Source organism: Chelonus insularis, unplaced genomic scaffold (assembly GCF_013357705.1).
Source record: "Chelonus insularis isolate UGA/USDA-ARS -01 unplaced genomic scaffold, ASM1335770v1 contig_150_pilon, whole genome shotgun sequence".
Taxonomy (NCBI): Eukaryota; Metazoa; Arthropoda; class Insecta; order Hymenoptera; family Braconidae; genus Chelonus; species Chelonus insularis.
This window is the reverse complement of record NW_023276392.1, coordinates 377,518-401,596: the sequence shown is the minus strand read 5'-3', so window position 1 is coordinate 401,596 and position 24,079 is coordinate 377,518. Positions and strand designations below refer to the sequence as shown.

At 30.1% G+C, this 24,079-nt stretch overlaps 3 protein-coding genes across 27 annotated transcripts in view; 2 read left to right on the top strand and 1 right to left on the bottom strand.

The window, feature by feature from the left end:
- fne (found in neurons) overlaps nucleotides 1-3,369 on the top strand; it is a 34,968-nt gene extending 31,599 nt beyond the window's left edge. For 8 of the 18 annotated variants that reach the window (XM_035078116.1, XM_035078119.1, XM_035078118.1 and 5 more), the window contains 3 exons: nucleotides 261-519; nucleotides 1,610-1,651; nucleotides 3,014-3,369. In XM_035078116.1, coding sequence (XP_034934007.1) covers nucleotides 261-519; nucleotides 1,610-1,651; nucleotides 3,014-3,338 — 626 coding nt within the window. In that variant the 3' untranslated portion in view covers nucleotides 3,339-3,369. Of the gene's footprint in view, nucleotides 1-260; nucleotides 520-1,609; nucleotides 1,652-2,104; nucleotides 2,108-3,013 lie in introns of all 18 variants that reach the window. The other 10 variants (XM_035078132.1, XM_035078130.1, XM_035078128.1 and 7 more) reach the window with 5 other exon arrangements.
- Nucleotides 3,339-6,138, top strand: LOC118063967 (uncharacterized; the record flags this gene model as incomplete). The annotated part of the gene is made up of 1 exon (XM_035078266.1): nucleotides 3,339-6,138. A coding segment is annotated over one exon (273 nt), but the record flags the coding sequence as incomplete, so codon positions are not given.
- A 10,122-nt stretch (nucleotides 6,139-16,260) lies between these two features.
- The window catches only part of siz (Brefeldin-resistant Arf-GEF family protein schizo), a 60,696-nt gene continuing 52,877 nt past the window's right edge, over nucleotides 16,261-24,079 (bottom strand). For 7 of the 8 annotated variants that reach the window (XM_035078231.1, XM_035078232.1, XM_035078239.1 and 4 more), the window contains 7 exons: nucleotides 22,178-22,516; nucleotides 21,022-21,577; nucleotides 20,428-20,787; nucleotides 19,923-20,293; nucleotides 19,147-19,802; nucleotides 18,299-18,640; nucleotides 16,261-18,162 (listed from right to left, as the gene is read on the bottom strand). In XM_035078231.1, coding sequence (XP_034934122.1) covers nucleotides 17,888-18,162; nucleotides 18,299-18,640; nucleotides 19,147-19,802; nucleotides 19,923-20,293; nucleotides 20,428-20,787; nucleotides 21,022-21,577; nucleotides 22,178-22,516 — 2,899 coding nt within the window. In that variant the 3' untranslated portion in view covers nucleotides 16,261-17,887. The remainder of the gene's footprint in view (nucleotides 18,163-18,298; nucleotides 18,641-19,146; nucleotides 19,803-19,922; nucleotides 20,294-20,427; nucleotides 20,788-21,021; nucleotides 21,578-22,177; nucleotides 22,517-24,079) is intronic. The other variant, XM_035078234.1, reaches the window with a different exon arrangement.

Genomic DNA, 24,079 nt, shown 5'->3' with positions numbered 1-24,079 from the left:
ATAAAGCAAGTTATTGTTAAGTATTGTTGCTCAAATTAAATAATTTTTCTAAAGCTCTATATTAAATAAAAAATATTGTTAAGTTCAGTAATGATAGAGCAATTCACTTGACTGATTGAACTTAATCTTCTGGCAACAGTAACTAATTTTTGTAGATTGATAAGTCGATCCTAGTAACCTCTAGCATACTAATAATACCTTGCTTGACCTTAATATTAATAAAAAAAATATCCATGTTCGACACGGGATGAAATTGGCAGGCCTTTCAAAAGGTGTCGGCTTCATAAGATTCGACCAACGTGTGGAAGCTGAGAGGGCCATCCAGGAGCTGAATGGGACCATACCAAAAGGTTCAACTGAGCCGATAACTGTCAAGTTTGCCAACAATCCAAGCAACAACAACAAGGCGATACCACCAATTGCTGCTTACTTGACACCACAAGCAAGTCGTCGATTTGGCGGCCCCATCCACCATCCGACTGGCCGCTTCAGGTACATTCCACTGTCGCCACTATCCAGGTACCTACTCGCCTCTACTCGCTCTGCCCAACAAAATTTAAATTTTCATTATTTCAATTAATTTTTTATTCGATGATTTTTATTAATCATGAGACTAATATCTTGAGACTTTAATTGTCCTTGGATCTTCTTTTTAAGATCTACCAAAATAAAAGCTCGTCTGCCGATTCAGAAACATTTTTTCTATTGAAAAAATTCCACTTTCTGATTGAACATGGTAAATTGTTTTGCAAAACATTCCAATTAAAACATTACTTTGAAAGCTTTGCTTTCCATCATTTTTTTTTTATCTAAAAAAGTATTCAATCTTTTTTTTTTTGTTGAAATTAAAGCATAACATTACTAATATTGAGAAATTTTTTTGCAGTAAGTAAAGAATTAATTTTCAAGAAGAAATAGATAAAAATGTACGCCAACATTATTTTACGCCGTATACTCACCTAATTTTTTCTGACCTCTTTACTCCTCTTAGCTTGGGAGCTTTTATCGATCCTCTGCTGCACCCACTTTTCTTTCTTTCCACTTCCCTTCATAGATAAGCTAAAAGAGAGAGAGTGGCACGAGGTCGAGTTTGCATTTTACAGTTAAAAGACTCCTTTTATTCTTTTCTTGATGGAATAAATGATTTGATCAGTGGGTTAAATTTTTTGCTTGATGTGTTTCTGACATGAGAGCAGTTCGAGCTTGTATTTTAGGACATTTTTGTGTACGAGCGATCATCCTGATACACTTATTAAAGATAATTGGTCAATTTTTAAGCTCAACAGACACAAACATAAATACACAACAGATTTAATTTTTACACTCAATTATTTCTATTAAATTTAAACAAAATAATTACAAAAGAAAAAAAAAAACAATTAAATTTATTTTTCTACAAAGAATAGAGCGCTAGTGTAATCCTTTATCCTTCCCTTGTATTCTCTTTTGCTTTATTTGCTAGTAGTCAAATGAAAAAGAAAAAAAAAGAATTTAACAGTCGACACAGTAGTGAAGAGAATGCTTTAAAATAGTCTTTCCTCATTTTGGCCCAGCTTTTTTGAAAATATGATTTTTTTCTTATGTTGTCCTTTTGTGTTTTTTGTTTTAGCACTGGCAAGGCCATGCTTGCCATTAACAAAGGCTTACAGAGGTCAGTATTTTTTTTTTTCGTTAATATTTTCATACGTTCATTGGCTTCTTTAGCTCATCACCTTGTTTCCTTTCCAATTTTATATGGCTTCTTGTTTTCCGTTTTGGAAACCCCGCTGCTTTTTATATAGCCTCTGTTCTTTCCTGTTCCTATTTAACATGCGCACATTTTTATCATTTCATCACATTATCATTCAGATATATACACATTTAATTGTTTTAATTCAATTTTAAAATTAATTACAAACACCACTTCATTCATCAGAATGGAAAAAATTTACACATTGTCTGTAAAGACATTTTTATAATTATCTATAGTCTCTTTTATGATCCGTTATTTTAGAAATTAAAATAATTGATTAACGCGATTTTTATAAATTATCGTAATAAAAAAAAAATATTACTGAATATTTACCGGAATGTGCCTTATTTTTACGCGGCTTGTGATGTCAAGTAGGTACGTACAATCACCAGTGACATGAAAACTCAACATTCTAACGCGTAATTATGTTTCCCTTTTGATAATAGAAAAAGAAAAAAATTAAATTATCTTTACAATATATTTTGTTATCATTTTTTTCATTATCATTAATCTATAATAAATTAATTTCTTCATTTTCTGTATCTCATATTTCATAAATGAAATTGATGCATGAATTTATGATACTTGAGCTTTTTTTAAATTTTATTTATGTTTTAATAGACTCATTTATCCTTTTAACTGCGAGCTTTTTCAACTGAAGATGCTTGAAATATTTAAAAAATATAACATAGTATATTTTGAATATTATCTTTTTTAGTTGATCGTTATTTATTCAATTTATTAAACAAACACTTGGCATTTTTGTGAATAATTTATAAACAAGTATCACGAAAAAATGACACATAAATATAATATTTTATAATAAAATAATAAATTGAAATGTATAAAGTAGATATTCCCAGATGAAATAGCGAGTGTTTGAGTATTATACATGTGAATTCACATCTTGGCATCAGATTGCAGCATCGCTAAATCAGCTTTCATAAATGTCAGAGAGTAGATATTTAACTATAGTAGTGTAAAGCTAAAAATAATTGAAGACACTAAAATGACAGACACTCGCGGGTAAACTTCAGTCATCACAGCTTAAACTCTCGCTGTTTCCGGATTTATCGTATTCAAAATTTCATTTGACATCAATCTCAAATTGCTATGGTGTTGCATAATTTTTATTCAAGCAATTATTAAATAATTAATTTGAATTTAGTAATTGATGAAATTTTAGAAAATGATTTATTGCTATGAATAGAAGACACCAAAGCAATAAAACTGAAGAATTAATAGATAAAACTAACAGGAGGTGTAAAAAAAATGTTACAGGTACAGTCCCCTGGCAGGAGATCTCTTGACAAACTCAATGCTACCCGGTAACGCAATGAGCGGCAGTGGGTGGTGTATCTTCGTGTACAATTTAGCTCCTGAGACTGAGGAGAACGTGCTATGGCAACTGTTTGGTCCATTTGGTGCCGTGCAATCGGTCAAAGTGATTCGTGATCTGCAGACCAACAAGTGTAAAGGCTTTGGATTCGTTACAATGACAAATTATGAAGAAGCAGTCGTAGCTATCCAGAGTCTGAACGGATATAATCTTGGAACGCGAGTGCTTCAAGTAAGCTTCAAGACGAACAAGAGCAAGGCGGCGTAGGATCCGGACGAACATCTATTCTCGGTAGCTGTCACAGAGGACGAGTTGCGACGACGATATGACGCAGTCAAGGCCTACTGGGATGAGCTGCAACACCATTTTCAGTTGCATCATAAACATTACCAGCATTTTCAGTTGCATCATAAACATTACCAGCATCTTCAGCAACTTCAGAGAACCATTGGTTTGTTCAATACAAAGGACAAACCCTTAGGGACAGCACAAGCCAGTAAAAAAGTCCACCAGCAGATACTGAGGACAAATAAGGTGTAGTTTGGTTAAGAAAATTAAACGAGTATTAGGAGCGAATGTCTTTATTGTGTGTATGAATTTTGGAAAATATGTAGTGTAAACACTGGCAGATATTGGGAATGAAGCTACATTTTTTGCAGAGTTTTATTCCACGTAATCTGCGCTAACGATAAATTCTCCGCAGGCTTACAGCAGCGGGTTGTTGTTTAATAAGAGACAAAATCAACAAAAAATAGATTAATAAAATATAAGGAGTAAAAGTAAGGAAGAAAAAATAATAATAGGAAAAATTAAAAATGATGCAACGTTGGATTTTAAAAAAATGGACTTGAGGAGTTTTTAAGGAAACACGTGCTGTGAGTCGTCGACTGTGAGTCCGTATAACCGCCCCAAAATTACGAATAATTTTTTTTTCTTTTTCTCTCGTGACGTTTGTGACACGTGCGAGGGAAAGAGTGGACTTGAACTGCGGAGAAGTGATCAATGATGTGAATGTGTGCGATAAATAGTCAAAGAAAGATACGCTGGAAATAAATATGGAAGAGATTATCATAGATAGGAAAAAAAGAAGCAACGTCTACTGATCCTGTTTGGTTTATTGCCACCTGCTAAATCTGTATATACATATTATTATTATTTATATATATATATGTATTTACTGGTTAAAAGAGAATTAAATAAGAAGAAAAGTCACGCAGGAGCTGGAGATTGCTATAAAACAAACACAAAAAGACGAAAGGGATCAGCAAGAGCAACATTGTAGCCGTGATCTTTCTTGTAACATACTAGTATTATACGCTAAAAATAAGGGTATTCAGAAAATATTATTGACCATTAATGTTAATTATAAAAGTTAAGAATAAAAAAAAAAATAACACTACTACTGATGTCGATAAATTTAAGGATATTCATTCATAAACATTTCTATAATTCAACGACTCGAAAGAAAAGTGCAGTTGTATTTTTTGCATATCCTTAAAAGTTGCGTAATACCTAGTTATACATACTCGTTTATGTATAAGTTTTAGATTATTGTAATTTAACGTTAAGAGTGAGAAAGAATATGCGAAGGAATGAGTGAGCATTTATGATTAAGGATAAGATCATTCTAAAAACAAAATAGTTACAAAATAATTGTGCACTGATGAAAAAATAATTAAAGTAATCATTTTTTAATATGCGCGTAAGGATGGTTAATTAATGTAATTATTTTTTCATAAGTGAAACAGTAGAGACAGTCAGTCTGAACATTAGTAATAATAACTGTCTCCTAATCAATCAAGTACTTGGATAATGAATGATTCAACAATTACTAAGCGAACGAAAGTGAATTTAGGGAAAAAACAGGAATAAATAGATGAAATAATAATGATGAATAAAAGAAAATAAATTAATAAACAAATGAAAGCCGAGGAAAGGCGAAAAATTAACTGATAATTTGGGTCGGGGCTCGCACATAATTAAGGTGAATTAACATTAGTACGAATGAAATGAGAAGATTAACTGATTTTCACAATGACCGCGCGGCCGATGTGTACTTAATTAAAATATTTCGCGATCAGAGCCGATCTAAGGTCTAATTATTAAACGTAGGACGCGTGTTTTATTGAAATATGATGAGGAATAATAGCAAGCTCTTGTTGGCCGTCGATGGTACGAATCTGTAGAATAAAATCGAGAGGGACACACACACATACAAAAGCGCACCGGTATCTGTATTAAAAGAAAATATTGATTATTTTAAGCAAATATTTTCTAGTTGTCAAGACACGTTTTGTAACATTTTATGAATTATTATGATACTATTCATTGATTATTTACATGAGTCTGGCAACTACGCGTAATAATTCGTTGCTGAAAACCACTGTCGCTGATTTTATTTTATCACTGTACTAGTCATGTTAATTATTTCATTTCTCAACGCGTTCGTGCAAAACAAAAGTACTTAGTGCATTTAGATGTTAATTTGCGAGTGTTAAACGGGACAGGTTAGTGACCGATAAAAAAAAAAAGTAAGAATCAATTAAATAAATGTCACTTAAGACACAGCAATCGAGTCAACCTGTGTTCTTAGAGGCCGCTTGCCACTTGCAATAACGATAAAAATGAATCGATTTAATAATAATAATGATAATACTTTTGTCGCACAGCGCAAAAGATCTATAAATATATCAGATATATGTATAAATAAAGTATATATATATATTATAAACATTTTATAGCGTATTAATTAAAATATACAATCAATTGAGCCATTTATATATAATCTGTTTAATGAATTTTCGACTGTAAGCCTTGATGTCTGATTAATCAACTTTGATTTATTCCTATGAGCAGATAAGAAATCCGTAAATTTTCTTCATGCTCGTTATGTGTGGATTGATCGTATCGATCGGAACAGTTTATATATGCAGAATCTCTTATTCTTAATAATGAACTGTGAGACAGTGGTAGTAGTAGAAATTAAAACGAGCTCAAAGCTCACTCGAGTTGACTCGATAGCTGTGGCAATGAAGAGAAAATTAAATAAATATTTCGGTAGAAAAAATTTTTTCTACCGAAATATTTATTGTATTTATTGTTTTATTTGTTTATTTAAATAAACAGAAAAAAAAATATCGGTTTTGTATGTAATATGAAATTGACGATCCCGTTAATCGAGGAGGATACGTCTAGTCTACGTGCAACGTGACAATGAGTCACCTGACTTTTTTTTAGAAAAAAAATAGCTTAGGATTAGTGAGAGAGAGAATGAGAAAGCATGAGTGAGTGTGAAAGAGAAAAATAAATGAGAGAATGAGAAAAAAAAGAGAAAAGTTAATAAAAGTGAAAAGATGTTGATAGACTTTGATAGTCGATAGGATAGTAAGTAGAAAAACAAAACGTAAGAAATTAATGAAAAAGTAGAAAAGAACTCGATGGTTTATTATTGTAGGTGAGATAATGTATATCGTGTCCTATTTATATGTACCTCTATGTGTCTAGTCCTCGTGTGCGGATTTTTTTGATTCCGCCTCGATAAAGCTCACTTTATGAAAGCTAAATATTAAATAATAATAAATAAATAAATAAAATCAAGTGAGCAAGCTAAAACAACAGCATTTGTGGGACGGTTGATCCCCCCCTTTTTTTCAAAATAATTTTATTATTTTATTTATTATTATTATTAATTATTAATTATTATTATTATTATTATTATTATTGATTAATTAAATAGTACTTTAATTAAATAATTCAATCATTCATTCAGTGTCCACTTACATATTTACTTAACCACGTACTATTGGTGTTGTCGCCTGATTAGCATATAGGATGATTATTATTTCTTTAATTTATCATTACCAGAGTGAGATATGCACATTAATGTGCTTACTAATGAACCAAGTGCAAAATGAAAAACAAAAATTTAAGGAAAAATACTTAAAAAAAGAATTTTAATGAATCAACGAATGAATATAAAATTAGTTGATTAAATATTTTATCGATGTCAAATCATTTCATTGTTGAATCATTAAATTCTTTCATTTTATGTAATAAGGATCATTATTTCCTCAAATTCTTGACTCCTTACTCTGGTTATTATTATTAATTATCATCATTATTATTATTATTATTATTATCTTTATTATTATTACTATTATTATTGCCATTCACTTAGAATCATTACTCTCTTCTTATTTACGTACTTATTATCTTATTATTAAAATTAGATTACTTGTCGCAATTATATTATTATTATTATTATTATTATTTTGTGTCTCTCTTGTCGTGAAGTAGTTGATAACACTTAGAATTTTTATCGCTTTACTTACACATCCTTTAAACACGTTACACTTTTTATAATAACTTGATTAACAACAACAGAGTTAACATTTACATCTAATTAACGACTACAAAGTAATAGAAAAAAAAAAAACAAAGTATCATACTACACGGAGGTGAAAAATAAAATCGCTTTTCTCTGTCACTAATTCAAACGAAGAAAACTGTTTATGCATAATATCTATAGCTATTTCAAGATTATAAGTTGAATTGGTAATGAAATCGAACAAAATTTATAATGCTTATACTTGCCAATTTTTTTGTTCACTATTCATCAACGTAACCACCACCAGTTATTACGCTACTACTACCACCGATTATTTATTTATTTATTTAATTATTATATAACATAACAAATATTATGTTTTATTTGAGAATTAAACTGATTTGTGTTTGGTTCAATGGTCGTATATTTCTTTTTATTTAATTTATGTATTTCAGTTGCAATCCACTCCTATACCTTCATTCCTAATTATATAAGTTTCATTCAGTTTTCCTTATATTACTATTACCAAAATAAGAACAATCGATACGTTATATTCATTTTCCTTGATGAAGATTACAAATCATACTGGGTGATATTAATAAACAAATATTACATACAAATAAACGACTGAGTAATTTAATAACATACTCAGTATTTTTTTGTAATCTTTTCAATAATTCAATTCTCCTGTATTTAATTATTTATCAATATTATATATTTATATATCACTTGTTTAACATTAATGCTACATTTTTACATTATAATTTGTTCAAACAGCCGCGTACACTCGACGCGCCTGAAATTGGTTTTATGACAAAAGCGCACACGTAGAATAAAATAATGAGGATACAAGCAAGCACGAATGTGATAATCGATGAGTGAAGATCAATTTGTTAATGAAAAAAAAAATAAAAATAAAAAATAATTAATATAGAAACGAGTCGAAATAGAGTCTCGGGGGTCTATAAACAAAAAAAAAATCGTACTATGTAATGCTACAGGGCGCAGCGCACAAACCAAAGAAAGTAGGCTAAGATATTTAAACAAAATGAATAGAACAAAATGGAAATTGTCGAAGGACACAAATCTCGCGAATTTTGTTGACTTCACTTACTAATGACAGTCTTATTGTTTTAAGTAAAAAAAAAACGTTCCAGCACTTCGAAATCCGTGAATCTTCCTTCAGTATATTATAATAATAATAATAATTTAATCGGAACAACGAAGTCTGGTACAAAAGACTGCTTTTTTGTTCACAAAAAGACTGTTGTGAGTGAGAATGAGGAGCAACAAAGTTGAGTGTGAGCCCAGACCCCCCGGAAAGCCTCGGCCCCACGCACACGCACGTGAGTGAGACGAAAATAAATAATTTAAATAATTTATTAAATAAAATTTAAAAAAAAAAATAAAAAAAAAATTAACAGGGGAATAATAATAAAATAAAAAAATTGATATTAATTGTAAAATACAAGAGAGCACACGGACACAAGACAGATCGCGCTCGTATTGATGAATTGATTGCTAAACAAAACCCATGTGCAGGATTGAGGTAATGCAGTAATGACAAAAAGAAAGGGATAATTAAAGCCACGCTAATCTATTTAATTAAACTATAATATTCAATCTGATTATTACGTTAGATATACATTATTATGTGTATTGTATTTATGTCTCAATAATCGTTGTTAGTTATTATATCGCTACGATTACGTCGATATTTGAAATCGATCCACAACATGACACAAGTTTGGATGATTTTTGAGCGGATGTGCGCGTTTATTTGTGGACATGGTGATGATAGAAAAAAAAAGTAAAATATTTCAAAAAAGATGGTGCGAATTTTTTAGAGGATCGATAATTAATATTTATTCATAACACGAAACAAAATAAAGAAAAAATAAAACCACAGAGATATTCAAAATTACATGAGTAGAATCATTATTAATTAAACTAAATTCAAAGCCAAACATGGGTTCATAGCTTATTTATGTAAGCGATATGATATTATATTTATTGATTATTATATTAATCATTAGAATCATTATATTATATTGTACTTAATAGTACTTGTATTACACACCTGAAAAGAATGTGAAATCGTCCGGCTATGACACGTGGGGATATGGATCATTGTTGTCGAATTGGTGGGGGATTTATATACAATTATTATTATTATTATTATTATTATTATTATTAAATTAATTAAAATAAACTGAGGGATGCTCGGCGTGGTCTTTGATGGGACTGGAGGGTGCGTGGTTCAATTGAGAATATGAGAGAAAGAAAAAAAAACTAATAAGACAAAAACAATTTTTTTTAAACAAAACATAATAATAAGAATAATAAATAATAAATATTTAAATAAATGAAAAAAAAATAATGCCGTGATGTTTATTCGAGTCTCGGTAGTAACGGATTTTTGCGGGCTTTTCGGGGGAATTTCAATGGTGCTGTAGACAGATTCATCTTTCCCTCGGATCGTGAATCTTCGTCAATGATAAACTTAATTATTATAAAATAATAATAAAAAATACTAAAAAAAAAAAAATAATAAATAAATAAAAAAAATTACACAAACACACAGGGGTCAAATTTAAAATATTTATCGATAAATATTTAAACAATTAATTTCAATATTAAATATAGAAATGACTAAATGTAGATTTCCGTGGAATTTTTATTTTAATGATTATCAAAGACCTTGAATTATTAACTTGAATGTTTTTCTTAATAAAAAAAAAAAATACCAATGCAGTTGAGAGAAAATATCGATGAAAAAATAAGAATAAACTCACGGCTTGACAGCTCTAGCTCACTGTAGGCCTAATTAAAATGATGTGAAGAGGAAAAAAACAAACAAAACTATATACATATTGTGCACTTTAAATCGATAAAAAAAAATTGACAAGGTAACGAAGTCAAGAATTTAAAAAATAAAACGCGGAAAAACAGTTTTAACGAATGAAAGAGGGTGCGAATAGTGCGTGAGTGATTGCGGAAAATGTGTGAGACATAATTTAAAGAAAAAACAAAGAAAAATACTCAAGTAATCGAGATTTTACTCCAAAAAGCGAGCCACAACGATCAACAAAAAAAATAAACATTATGACCGCACTTTACTCCTTTAATGAATAATAAAAGAAAAAAAATCGTAAAAATAAAAAAAAAAGGATGAAGTGATGGGGGGTTTTAACTAAAACAAAAAAAAGGATAAAGAAACGTGAGAGATAAACTATAATCTTCGGTACATGTTTTAATTATTCTAATTATGAATTATCATACTTATAATGAACTATTAATTAATTAACGAATGAATTACTTGAATATCTATTTAAAAAAAAAAACATATATTTAAACGAAAAAAAACTTGGTAGCTAGTCTGTCAATGGGTGTATAAGAAGTATTTAATTACCAATGTATTCTTAATAGTTCGACACAAAGCGCGACGGGGACGCGACTATGGTTTTTCGGGGCTACTCTTTATTAAATAAAAAAAAAAAACAAATTAATAATTACACATATTCAACCCATTTTATGGCTTCCGATAATTAATAGCATGATACAGCGATGATGATGATGATAATAACTAACACGCATTTGTTTGACAATCGACACAATATTTTTTCCTTTATTTCGGTGAATTATTGCGCGAAAGAATGAACAAAATGCACGACTAAAGACTGCTAAAATGGAAGTTAAAGTTGATTAATAAAAAAAAAAAAGTATGATAAAAAAAAAAATGACAAAAAACAACAAAAGTATTCCGATATTTTATAAAAACATTCCTTCAAATACATTCCCACGTGATTACGTTGTGATACGTGTGATGGATTAAGAATTATCAAGATTAAAATATTAAGAATGAAATAATTAAAGTAATGATTAAATAATAGAAGAAAAAATGATATAAAAAAATAAAACAAGTTCAAATAATGTCCACCATTTTTCTGGAAAAAGGGGATCAAATACCCACAAGACTCCATTTTCGAGATGCATTTTTTCTTTTTTAAACGATATCTGAAATAATTAAAAAATAATTAATAAATACAAAAAAAAAAAAAAATAATAAATAAATAATAAACACTAACAGAGAAATAAAAATAGAATATTATAATGATAATGATAATGAATGTATGTATATACAAGAATGTTTATATATACATTTTTTTTATTTATCCATTCTTACGATACATTAAAATGATTGCAACAAAATGACCTTAAAAATAAACAGACTTTTCGAGCAAGTATTAGAGAAAATGTGTGTGAGAAAGAGCGAAAGAAAGCGAGTGTGCAAAAAAAATACGCGAGCAGAGAGAGAGCGAGAGAGAGAGAAAGAGAGAATTAATTAAAAAAAAGGTGACCCGCGAGTTGTCGATAAACACAAACGAATGTTATTATTAAAATAAAAAAAAATTAAAAAGAAAGAAGGGGTGCGGATTCCTTTAAAATGCCAAGGATTCGCCGGTGTAAGAGAGTTAAGAATTAAGAAAATCTCTACTAGAAAGCATTGAGAAAAAGAGTAAAGAAAAAATATTACATGGATATTAAACAAAGTAATGTATTTTATGACGGGTTTATAAGTAAGAGTTACGATATAATTATAATAATAAACGACCGTACTGTGGTAAAAAATGATTTAAACTACATTAAGTAGGGTATAAAAGTGAGCGAGAGAGTGAGAGAGTAAGGAGAGAATATAACTCGGTGTAAAAGGAACTTCGCTGGACGAAAGGATTTTTTTGGAGTAAAAATAAAACGTAGAAATAGTTTTGAGAATTTGTTTAAAAAAAATTTGTTTTTCCTATCTGGTATTTTTTTTGATAATGATGAGAATAAAGTAATTAATCTCTTGCCATTAATTACGGTTAAATAACTGAGATTTAAACCGCTGAAATATGTATATACTCAAGACAAAGTCCAGTCGCATATGCTTCCATAAGTAAATATCGCGATTCCAGGATTATATTAATAATCTGCACAAATTAGATAATATTACTAAATGCATACGATTTTATTGATAAACAAAATGGGGGAGAGATTAATTGTGATAATAATGTGATTATTATTATTCTCTTTTTATCAAATGTGAGGATGGAAAAATAATTAAAACAAAAAGAAAAAATTATCAAAGTATAAGAAATACTAATGACTAAATTTTTGTCCAGATTATAAAACGGAGACATTACCCGAATTATTTTCTTCATTTTTTATAAAATATACAGGATGGATTTTAACAAATAATTCATATGAGAATCGAGAAATCGGGCCGCACCCCGAGCACCCTGGTCACAACCCCTCCGCAGTGTCGAGGCGGTGCCGAATATGCCAATCACTGTTGATAATTAAACAACAATTAAGAAAAAAAAAGGCACGAAAAATAAATGCAATCAACTTCTTTTACATCAGAGAATAAAAAAGATTTATTGAAGCTTCCTTGCGAAAATAAATTCTTTCCAAAACCGTAATATTTAAAAATAAAGTTATTAAAAAATAGCCAGAAATTAAAATCGAAAAATCAGTACCTAAATGTATAAACAAAATGAAAAAAAAAAAATGTAGTGTGCTGTATACTTATTTCGTGGTGTAATTTTATCACGGAATATTTGAAAGCAACAAATTGATGATGATTAAACATAAAACATTGTTGATACACTGATAATTGATCACGCACACTCAGAAGGCAGACTATTATACACGGGTTGAAAAGAAGAAAAGATTTAAAATACGAGAAAACGCACACAGATTGATTAAAAAAAAAAAAACAAAATAATAATAAAATAAATAAATAAATAATTATCCATACAGAGAACAGTGATGTAAACACAAGGGGGACAAAATATACCGCGCGCAATTTAGGTAATATTTTACAGTTACACATACACCCACACAGAATGAATAAACAACAAATAATACGCGCCATCACATTGTTGATATAAATTGCGATCCATGATTATTAATATTTACGATATAATTATTATCTTGCATTGTCTAGTCATACGTTATTATTATATAACTAATGATATTAATTATTAATTATTAACCTGTACTACCTAGTCGCATTATGTGTTGCATAAAAAATGAATTATGAAGAGAATTCCGAGCGCTAGAAATTTAAGAGAACGAGACGAGAAAGATAATTTTTAGGGGACGTTAAAAACAGAGAGTTATAAACAAAAAAAAAAGCTTTGTCAACTAAAACATAACAAGCTGCATGCGTTCTCGAGAAAAAAAATTAATTAAAAGCGAGAGTGAGAGAGCGAAAGGAAGAGAGAGAACGAGATAAAGAGAGAAAGTACTTCATTCCCGACCATCATGTAGTGTGCTAATAAAGTCGTCAATTTTTTATTTGCAAAAATAAAAAAGTTTTCTTAAAATGAAAAAAAAAAAAATTAAAAAATCAATCGATGAATAATAATATTAAAAAAAAAAATAAATAAATACATGATTATTTTATTATTTTTTAAATAAATTGAAAAATAATTGACGATAATTAAAAGCGTGCTACTGCGTGTCGGGAAATTGTAGTTAATTATTGTCACCTAAGCGCGCTCGAATTCATCTCCTATAATTGATTCGATATTTATTGTAATTTTATTCTTAATTACCTTCTCGTTTCTTTGGCCGCCTCAGTTGAGGATTGGTGAGACGAAAAATGTTATAAATAACGAAAAAAAAAAAGTTAAAAAAAAGTTGATAATTAAAAAAAAAAAAAAAAATTCTTAAGAGATACGAAGGACGAGCGCGCAAAGGGCGAAGCAATGAGTATTAAATATATGCGGGGGCCATGGAGAGGAGGGAACCTCTTCCTTATAAAAATTATATTAAAACCATAAAGCATATTACAAGACAAAAAAGCTAATGATTGAGTGACATGTTCACAATAATGTCGTCCAACACTCATATACAGACACAAACGATACTTATGTATTCTTTTCATTAAACTCTATACCATTTTTATTGTGTCGTTGTGTTTGTTTGAGTGACAATTTATAAGAATCGTAAATGAGATCTTACCATATTCCCAACAATACATATACCTCCTTCCTGCAGTCCCCGACCTTCTTGACCTAAGCAAAAATGAATAAATCAATAATTCTCGACTCTCGCACGTGCGTCGTCTCTCGTCCCTCTGTTATAAGAAAGGAAGATATTAAAGAAAAATGATGAAATGCACTATGAGAAGGATAAATAAATGAAAATAATCCCTGTCCATCACCTTCCTTATGCAATTGTACTGCAGATATCCCTCCCTCCCTCCCTCCCGAGGAGAGCTCGCGGGCCCTATATTGCAATATTTGTACTTTTCCATGTTGAAACCTCGATATACAATAAATTATATTAACAAACTTTGATATGGAGATTTTTCTTTCATCTCTCACATTTACCATTTTTTGAAAATTCTATATACTTTTAAATCTTTTTATAACTATTAAACTATCTTCAATTGATATTTCATAATAAACTAATGACATTAAAAACAAAACAAAGCTTTTTTTTCTAATATAAATTCATAATTAATGTGTAATATTACTGTTAATTATTATCTACTTAATCGTTTTAATCTTCTGTCATCATTTACTTATAATTCAATCCTTTCAATTGTTACTTGAAGATTTGAAAGAAAGAACATAGAAAGCTTTATAGTACAAGTAAGTAGTGTTATGCATTTATATCTTTTAATCTTTGTAAACAAATTCATTTTCTTCATTACAATAGATTTCCTTATAAATATAATAATCAATTACAATTATTATTGTTCATATTTTTAGTGATTAATAATTAATTTGTTTTAATTTGTAAGACTAAAATTCATTTTCAATAAATGCTTGTATTGTAATTAAAAAGAAATTTTGATTGATGTCTATCTTTTTTTTTAAGTATTATTTTTTATTCCTTAAAAACAAATTCTTAGTCTAGAGGTAGAAGTGACATGTGATAGAAATAAAATTCACTTGTTAGACAGATCAATATTTTATTTTATTTCGCATAAGTCTTTATCGGTGTATCCTGATACATATATAATTTATTTTGACTACAAATTCATTAATTTTTAAAATTTTCCATAAATTATTAGAAGTTACACGTTACACTGATAACGAATAATAATAAAGGACGATTATAAATGTTACAATCGTATTATTATTACTGATACAATTTGTCGATAAAATCGTATATCCATTTCGTTTTAATATCTATTATTTACATTGTTTTTGTTTATTTGTTTTATATTACATCAGTTATTATTTTTTACCTAAATTTTAGAATAACCATAGTTTATAGCATCTTTATTCTTATTTTTTTTTCATTATGTAAATGCAGTTCATAGTATATTGTCAACAGAACAAATTTGTATTGCCATAAATTGAATACATTAATTATTTGTATTACTTTCGTTCCTGATTAATTCATTGTTTTATACCAGTTACATATAATATGATATGAAGTTCTCATTGCTTATAAAGATATTTGATAAATTAAACATGAACTGTACATACTAATAACAATTTATCAAACTTCATTTAATAATTTTCAATTTATCAATAGATTATAACATCTGATGAATACTTCCTGATTTTATAAATGAATTTATAAATGATGATTTTATTTCTAATTACTTTCTTTCGATGAATCAATTATATGATTGATGGCATTAAATTAAAATTAAGATTAAAAAATGATGTAAACGAAATGACATGAAACCTACCGACAGATTGTAATACATTTTTAATTAATTTTTATTTCCAATACAATCGCGTCAAATTGCAGATTATTTTATAGCAAAACAATATAATTAACATATGATTCGATGTGACGATTCATGTATTGTGAGTAAAATTTTATTATAACATTGAAGGAATCTACTTATAAAACATTATAGTAAGAGAAATATTAATGTAGAGAGCTATTGCTTCCAATTAAAAGACTCGTATTGGGTGTTGATTATCAGTCTTCATTGCAATTTTATCACAGAATTTAGAACAAATGAAATTCCCTGAATTCACCTTAATTTATTTCTCCCTTATTTTGTTGGTTTTTTCTTCTAACAAATTGACGCGATTAATTTCATTTAACTTCACTATAGTTAATTTAAAATCAATTCGTGAGTACGTCTTATTTTCATTTAATTTTTTTGTGGTTTGTATTTCATGATATTTTCTTTATACTAATGAACGTTTTATGGTCTTAAATATCTATTTTATTCATAAGAAAAAGTGTACGACTGTATTGACAAGACTAGAGTTCGCGGATTAACAATTGAGATTTATTGAACTATTATCTTTGATCTCTTTTATCCTTCACTTTGTTAATTTATCCTACATAAATCTCAATCATTTCTCAGGTAAAAAAATCTTATAAATATTATAAATCGATGGATCATATTCAATTATAATCTGTTCATAATTGATATATGACTTTTTTACCTAAGTTAATTCATATCTTTATTAGCTTAACATCATTTTTGCCACAATAATTAATATTTTCCTTATTTCATTTATTTATCTATTATCTAATTAATTTATTTAATATTCTTATCATAATGCTCAGCTATTTTTCCATACAAATATTAAACTATTTACAGTGTGAGTAATTTTTTAATGATGAAAAAATTGATCTCAATAAATCTATAAATCATTCTCAATCTTTACACAAGTGGTTAAAATATTCATCAAATTGAAAAAATTAATTTAAATCAACTTAATATTTCATAATTTAAAAAGACAATTTTTGTCAAATGTTTGTAAATATTGTCATGCATCTTCCGTCGAAAATTATGAAAATAATAATAAACTAATTATTGAACAATGATAGGCTTACAATAATTATTATACTGATGTATTGCCGTTATTTACATACTTAATCACTTAGCTATTTTACGATCAAGTTCATTAATTAATCAATTATTTTCTTGCAGACGGTTTTTGATACTTAACTAATTCAATTATTTCTATTATTTACATGTTTTTTTTTTTACTCTTCTCGGTGCTTATTAATTCCATTAATTGCGTTTGTTAATGAGCACAATTTTCACATTATATTCCCTCACATTAATATCATTATTGTTATCGTTACCATTATTATGATTATTGTTAGCATTAGTATTATTTATACAACCTTGAAAATCTTTAGTTATTTTCGTTCGCCCATCTTCATAATGTGAATAATTAAAAAGACGATGTCGAACTGTAGGCCAATAAATATATTATACATGCTTAAGGAAATGAGATAGTCGAATTAGTTGATTAGAATTGGATCCTGCCCAATTAACTTTATTAATTTTTTTTTTGTATTTTTATTCTTTCAAGTAATTAAAATGATCGACCTTTACAGTTAACCTCTCTCCCACCCAAAACCTGTAGATAATTTATCTCAATGGTTTTCGATAATTTAGCTTACCATAAGTTGTTGTAAAAATTGGGAAATTCATGACTTTCAATAGTTTAATGGTTCTACTATCTTCCACCAAGAACTGATAAGATTGAGACTCATTTTAAACTTCTGTGGTACGACTGTAGGGCCCTCCAGCTTCCTCTGATTGCGACAGCTTACGTTCGCGTTTTGCAAATAGACCTCCTAAAAAAGATGGCTGCTGAGCCAGGCCTTTACCTCCACCAGGGATTGTAGCCCCTGGATGAACAGAGTGAATTTGTCCAGGATGCTTCACGCCTTGGCTCATCGAGCTAGCGGAAGTCGATTGAAATGAAATTGACATACCACTGTCCAGAGATCCAACACTGCCTCGTCTCTGTGGTTTCTCGCCAGCAACTAGAAATTAAAAAAAAATTATTATTCAAGTAATGAAAAAAACTATTGAGCACTGAATTAAAACTTCAACTCAACCAGTTGAGTAATATTAAATATTGCTGATGCATAAAAAAATTAATTGATCAATAAAACTCACATTGTTCGTGAATGTCGAGAAGAGAATTGCTAAGAGCAGATCTCTTCAGCTGCGAATCCAAGTCCGCAACCTCCGGTCGCTCTAAGCATGGACCAGGACAAGGACATACTTCAACATCAGCTACACCAGAATCTCGATTTTCTGAACTTCCTCTAGTACCTCGACTGCTCTTCTGCCGTTCCAACTCTGTTTCAATCCGTAATGCTTCCATCTCGTCCATTTCACTAATAGATTCTCTTAAATCTTCAGCAAACTTGCAACGGTCGTGCTCATTTCTTGCATTGAATGTGACTAGTACTTTGCCATCGACTCGCTGTGAAAGCCTGATACCATAAAGATAATCTGAAAAAGGTAGAATAACATTCAGTTATTAAAGTTATAAAAAAAAAATGGAATTACATTTTGACTTTAATAAAAGTAGGTCATCAGTATCATGTTTTTTGTAGGTTTCATTTTGTATATTGTTGAGGTTTAATCTTTACAAATCATCAATTATACAATAGAAAAGTAGATTAATAAGTTAAAGGAATTATTAAAGCTAGAGATTTTTTTTAAAAGGAATTTTTACTGCTATTCAATGTATTATAATTAATATTATATACATAGCAAGAATAATAGGGTTATTTCAGGCATTCATTAAAATTGGAAAATGAAGTTAATTTGAACTTATTGTTTAACTTTATCCATTATATAATGTCTGATAACGAAAATGGAATATGTACGTACAAAGTATTTGATTAAAAATTTTTTACTGAGTTGAATGCAGTTTCAATAGAACCATTGAGAAAAGCTCTTTTTAAGTAAGATTTATTATCTACAACTACTTGAAAAAGGTTGATAATACTCACGTGGAACTTCAAAAAGCGTAACAACCATTCCACAAAGCGGGAAGCTCTGGCGGAATGTATAAGTAACACTGCTTTTCTTTTTGCTAAGGATCTTAGTGACCACAAGAAGGTCATTGAAGAGAAACACTTCTCTCTGATGAACTCCAGGCCTTTCTTTTTTGTGAATGTCAGGGATCTCGTAAAGTCTGCAGTAACAGACAAGTCTCCTGTGTGGAAGAGCCATATTGGGCTTCTTACCAACTATCGTAGCTTGCACCTTCATCACTTGAGTGACATGATCTGATCCGGGTTTGAATTCATTTGCTTTGACTCTCTCATAAATTCCAACAAGGATGTCTCTATCAATATCCCCACAGTCGTCGATGCCACGAAGATTTTTGACAAAATCTTCCAGTCGCATTCTTCTCTCTGGTTTGAGATTTGGTGTGTGCAAATCCGTATTGAGCATGATGATAGCAAACGCCAATACGAATACTGTATCTGGCGATCTGAGTCTCAAAATAACATTCGGATTACATTGGCAGTAACGTTGGCTAAATACTTCCATTAATCTTTCAATTTTTTGGGCTTCTCCAGGCATCCTAAAGTATGCCTGGAATTTTCTTAAAGCCACATCTACTTCCATTCCTGCCAAGTCCAACTCGTGAGCAAAACATCTAAAAAAGAAATATTAAATTAATTTAACTGAATAATTTATTCTATTTTGCTGCCAATGTTGTTTAAATAAATATTTTATTTACGATACAACTTGGCAATTTTAGTGGATCAATACTTACTCTAATACCGCCATATTAAAGGTATTTTGTAAATTCCCAAGATATTCTCCGATCATCTGCTTCGATAGACCTTTCCTGCTGATCAAAAACCGAGCAACTCCTTGAGGACTATTTTCAAGAAATCCCCTTCTTATTAAATACGTAATGCCTCTTTCAGGTTTTTTATTGAACAAATTCAATCCCACACGATATTGTCTCTTTCTCACTGTTTCAGACACTTTATAACTTGCTTGAGGTATTGTTTCTACATGATCCATAATAGGCAATTGATATCCTGAGCTCGCGTGTGAATGATTAAGATCCTTGGCATTATTGATCATATTGTTATTGTCAGGAGCATGGCCACAATCTTGATGCTCTGGTGAACTAGACTGTAATAACAAATAACGAAATTGGTTTACATTCATCTCTTTACTTAAAAATGAAATTGACTTGGAGAAGATAAGGAACACTGTGATAAGGCCTCTTCCGGAGGTATCAATTAAAATTTTCCTAAAGTACTTACGATCCCTTTGTGTTTCCAAATCGGAGAGCCGCGTTGAGCGTCGCCTTCAGAGCTTTCGCAGTTAGTTGAGTCACTTCCAGAACTTTGAACTGAACTCAGACTTCCATTTTCAACGCTCTTACTTAATCCGTTGTGTCTTTGCTCCATCGATCTTGAGCTTATGGAAGATGTTCTCTTTGGAACTTCAGGCGGGACTTTCTTTCCAGAGCCTCGACTTCTTCCTCCCGAACTTAATTGTGAAGAATTACCCCAACTATGAGTCAAAGGAGTCTGAAGGTTGTGAGGAGTTGAAGGTGAAGTGCAAGGGGTTCGATGAAGATCTCTTGGAGGAGTCTCTTGCCGAAGACCACATAGAGTTTCCTGTAATTAATTATTTACTAATTAATCTGTTTTTAATGGCCCTTCAATCTTGCCTTTACTACTACATTTATGTGATCAACGTCAAGGTAAATTTATTACTTAATGAAATTTTTTGTTTAATATAATCTTTTTTTCAATGCTTTGATGTTTCAATTTTAATAAAATTTTATGAAAATTCCAATATTCTTCATAACATCTAAGAATTTATTATCATAAAATAAAATGCTTTCTTACTTGAGGATTATAATAATGAATGCTAGAGCCACTCTCTTGAGAGCTAGTATCCCAACAAGGACTAGCTGGTGGTTGATGTCTTCCGCAAGGACTTGGGGTAAGTGATGGAGTGTGTCTGCCACTTTGATGGAGACTGTAAGGCGAATGCTGATGTCCAGCATTAATTTGGCTCATCATCTGAACTTCACATCTACCACTTTGACTTCTTGGCATTGCTGCATTTTCCGCATGTCTTCGTTCCCTTAAAGACATACTTCTAATAGGCACAGGTCGATTTGTCGTCTGTGGTGACTGTTGAATGTAGATTTGATTATGGTAAAGAATTCTATCATGATCACTCATCACTCCAGTACGTTCTGTGTTTTCTTGAATATTTCTGCTTAGTCTTTTTTCTGCTTTTGCCATTGCTGTGATTGCTGCGAATTTTTTCAACAGTGTATACCTCCTAAATGCTCTCTGAATCGTTAGAGCAGCATTCCTTGCTTTGACTCCACCGTACTTTCGCTCCAGCATTTCAATCTGTTTATCTAGCAGATCCTGCGAGAGTTCGTAGCTACTGAAAATGAAAAATAAATAAGTTAATAAATAATTCCAGTTTGTTTAAACTTGTGTGAGAAAAAATATCAGGCAATGGTAAAGTAAATAAATTTGTAATTATTTATCTCAACTTTTAATATTAATGTAAAGTTATTTAAACTGAGTAAAATGTGTATCGGAAGTATAATATTACATTTAGTATTTAGTAAAGTTATTTATATTAAACATTAAACAGCAGAGGATAGTGTGTTCATGCTACGATGATGAAAAAAGTAGATCTAACGGATGAATGAAATTAGTTAGATAAATCTAACGGATGATGTGTGGTTGAGTGAATAAAACTAATAGAGATGTATGATGATAGAGCAAGTAAATTTGACGAAAACGTGCACATTAAACTGACTTGAATAAATAAATCTCATCGGAAGGTGAATTCGAATGAATGAACTCAGCGGAACTGTGATGTAAAGTCAGAACGACGTCTACTCTAAAGATAAACCTTAATTATTAAATGAACCAGCTATATTATAACAAGTGTTTTATCAAGCCATGCGATGTGACTACAAGAAATAATAAATGATCATTTCGAAATTTCAAGAGGAAGCAAAAAATTACTTACGCTGTTTGAAGTCTACATCGCTTGAGCACATCCCCATTCCTAATGGATCCTTTTTTATGATGAGCTTGCTGATAACCAGACTGTGGCTGTCCTCCATATCCTTGGACCATTGTACCGTAGCTCTGTGGCTGATTGTATCCGGTGTGGGGATACACTTGCATCGTCTGCGAAGGATATGGTGCGTGACCGTAATTCTGAGACTGCATGTACGATTGACCAGTTATGTAGGAAGTCGATAGAGACGTTTGACTACCAGAAGAGTAGACACCATGAGTACTTGGTCCAAGATTCTGACCCAAACTGGTGTTATGATTGGGTCGATCAATTTTTTGAGGAAAGCTGTAACATAAAACAATATATTTATTATCATTTTGCACGTCCAATATTTTTTTAAAGACATTATATTTAAAAGCAAATTGATTAGAGTTTATATTGATAATCAATGGCTGGTGAAACAGCTGGTAGTACATCCGGAAAATTTTTTGTATGCAACCGACATGTTGACCTATTAAGTCGTTGCATCATCAATCGATTCACGCGAGAGTTTTTTCTATTTTTGTTCAGATGAGAAGGCTGATTTATTTAAAATTATGCAAGAGTATTTATTGGATTGATCCAACTTTGTCACTCAGGAAAAATTTTTGCCTGAATAAGTATTGATTGGAGTTGTTTTCTAGGACTTCTGCGAGCCTATTACGATTTTAAGATTATAGAAAAACTCGGAGAGAAACCTCTAGATATAATTATAAGATCAACTGACATCATCTGACATCACATAATACTGTTTGACGTTCAATATATCTATTTATTGGAATCTTTTATTAAATTCACCAGTTCTTTTTTTAGCATTCATTCTAAGTAATCATTTATAAAATTTCTACTGCATACCTAGATAATAATAGCACCAATATATTATTACTTTCTTGCTAATCGATGGAATTTTTTTAATTGTATAAAATTAGCATCAATTCATTGACAACTGAAGTTCTTAGAATTTTTTAAATCATCATTTACAATGTTGTCTTTAGTTGTAGGTATTTAATGGTAATAATCAGCAGCTAAAGTAGTAGAAAGATCCAATAATAATATGGTTTTTGAATTGATAAGAGAAAGTTGGATTCAAGGAGATGGACATGGATTGAGATACATTACTTTGGACTAAAGTATCATTCAATATCATGGAAGAGACATGAACATGACTGCCGAACGTAATTTCCACCAGTGACGGAACATTTAGCAATGGCCAGGCTATGTACTGATGTCGGTGCATTTGACAAGTCTACCCAAGTGAGTGAAAATTAATATCGTCGTGTACACAAATTCATCTCGGGATTAATGGAGCGCAGTTTCAACTTGTAAAAGACATCCTTTATACATGCAATACGAGAGACTAATATACGAATAGGGTATGTAAATGCAACGTCAAAACTATAGTTGACAGTCTCTCACATTTTCTACATTTCTTTACGTCTGTTTTAATAAAACGCCCATTCAACTTGGAGTGACATAGCTTAGATATGTAATAACTTATTCCAGCTTTATTACACAGCTATTTTAGTTTATTTTGAAAGTGAAATGAGGTAAATATATCTTGGAGCACTAAAAGAAAATGAAGCAGATATGACAGAGAAAAAATACAGACAATACAACAAGAAGAAAAATTTTTTAATATTTTTCTTTCAGCTGGGTAATTATAACTACTTGATTACAGTCAACATAATTAAGAGTTTGCTATTTTTATGTATAACGCAGCAAGTTTTATTGCATTTCATAACGTTGGCCTTTGTAAGATAATTATTGTGATGTAAAAAAGTTTGATTTTAATAATAAAACCCAACTTTTTTAATATCTAGATAGAAACTTATTTTTTTAAAATAAAATATTGCAAGCTTTCTTTAAGAT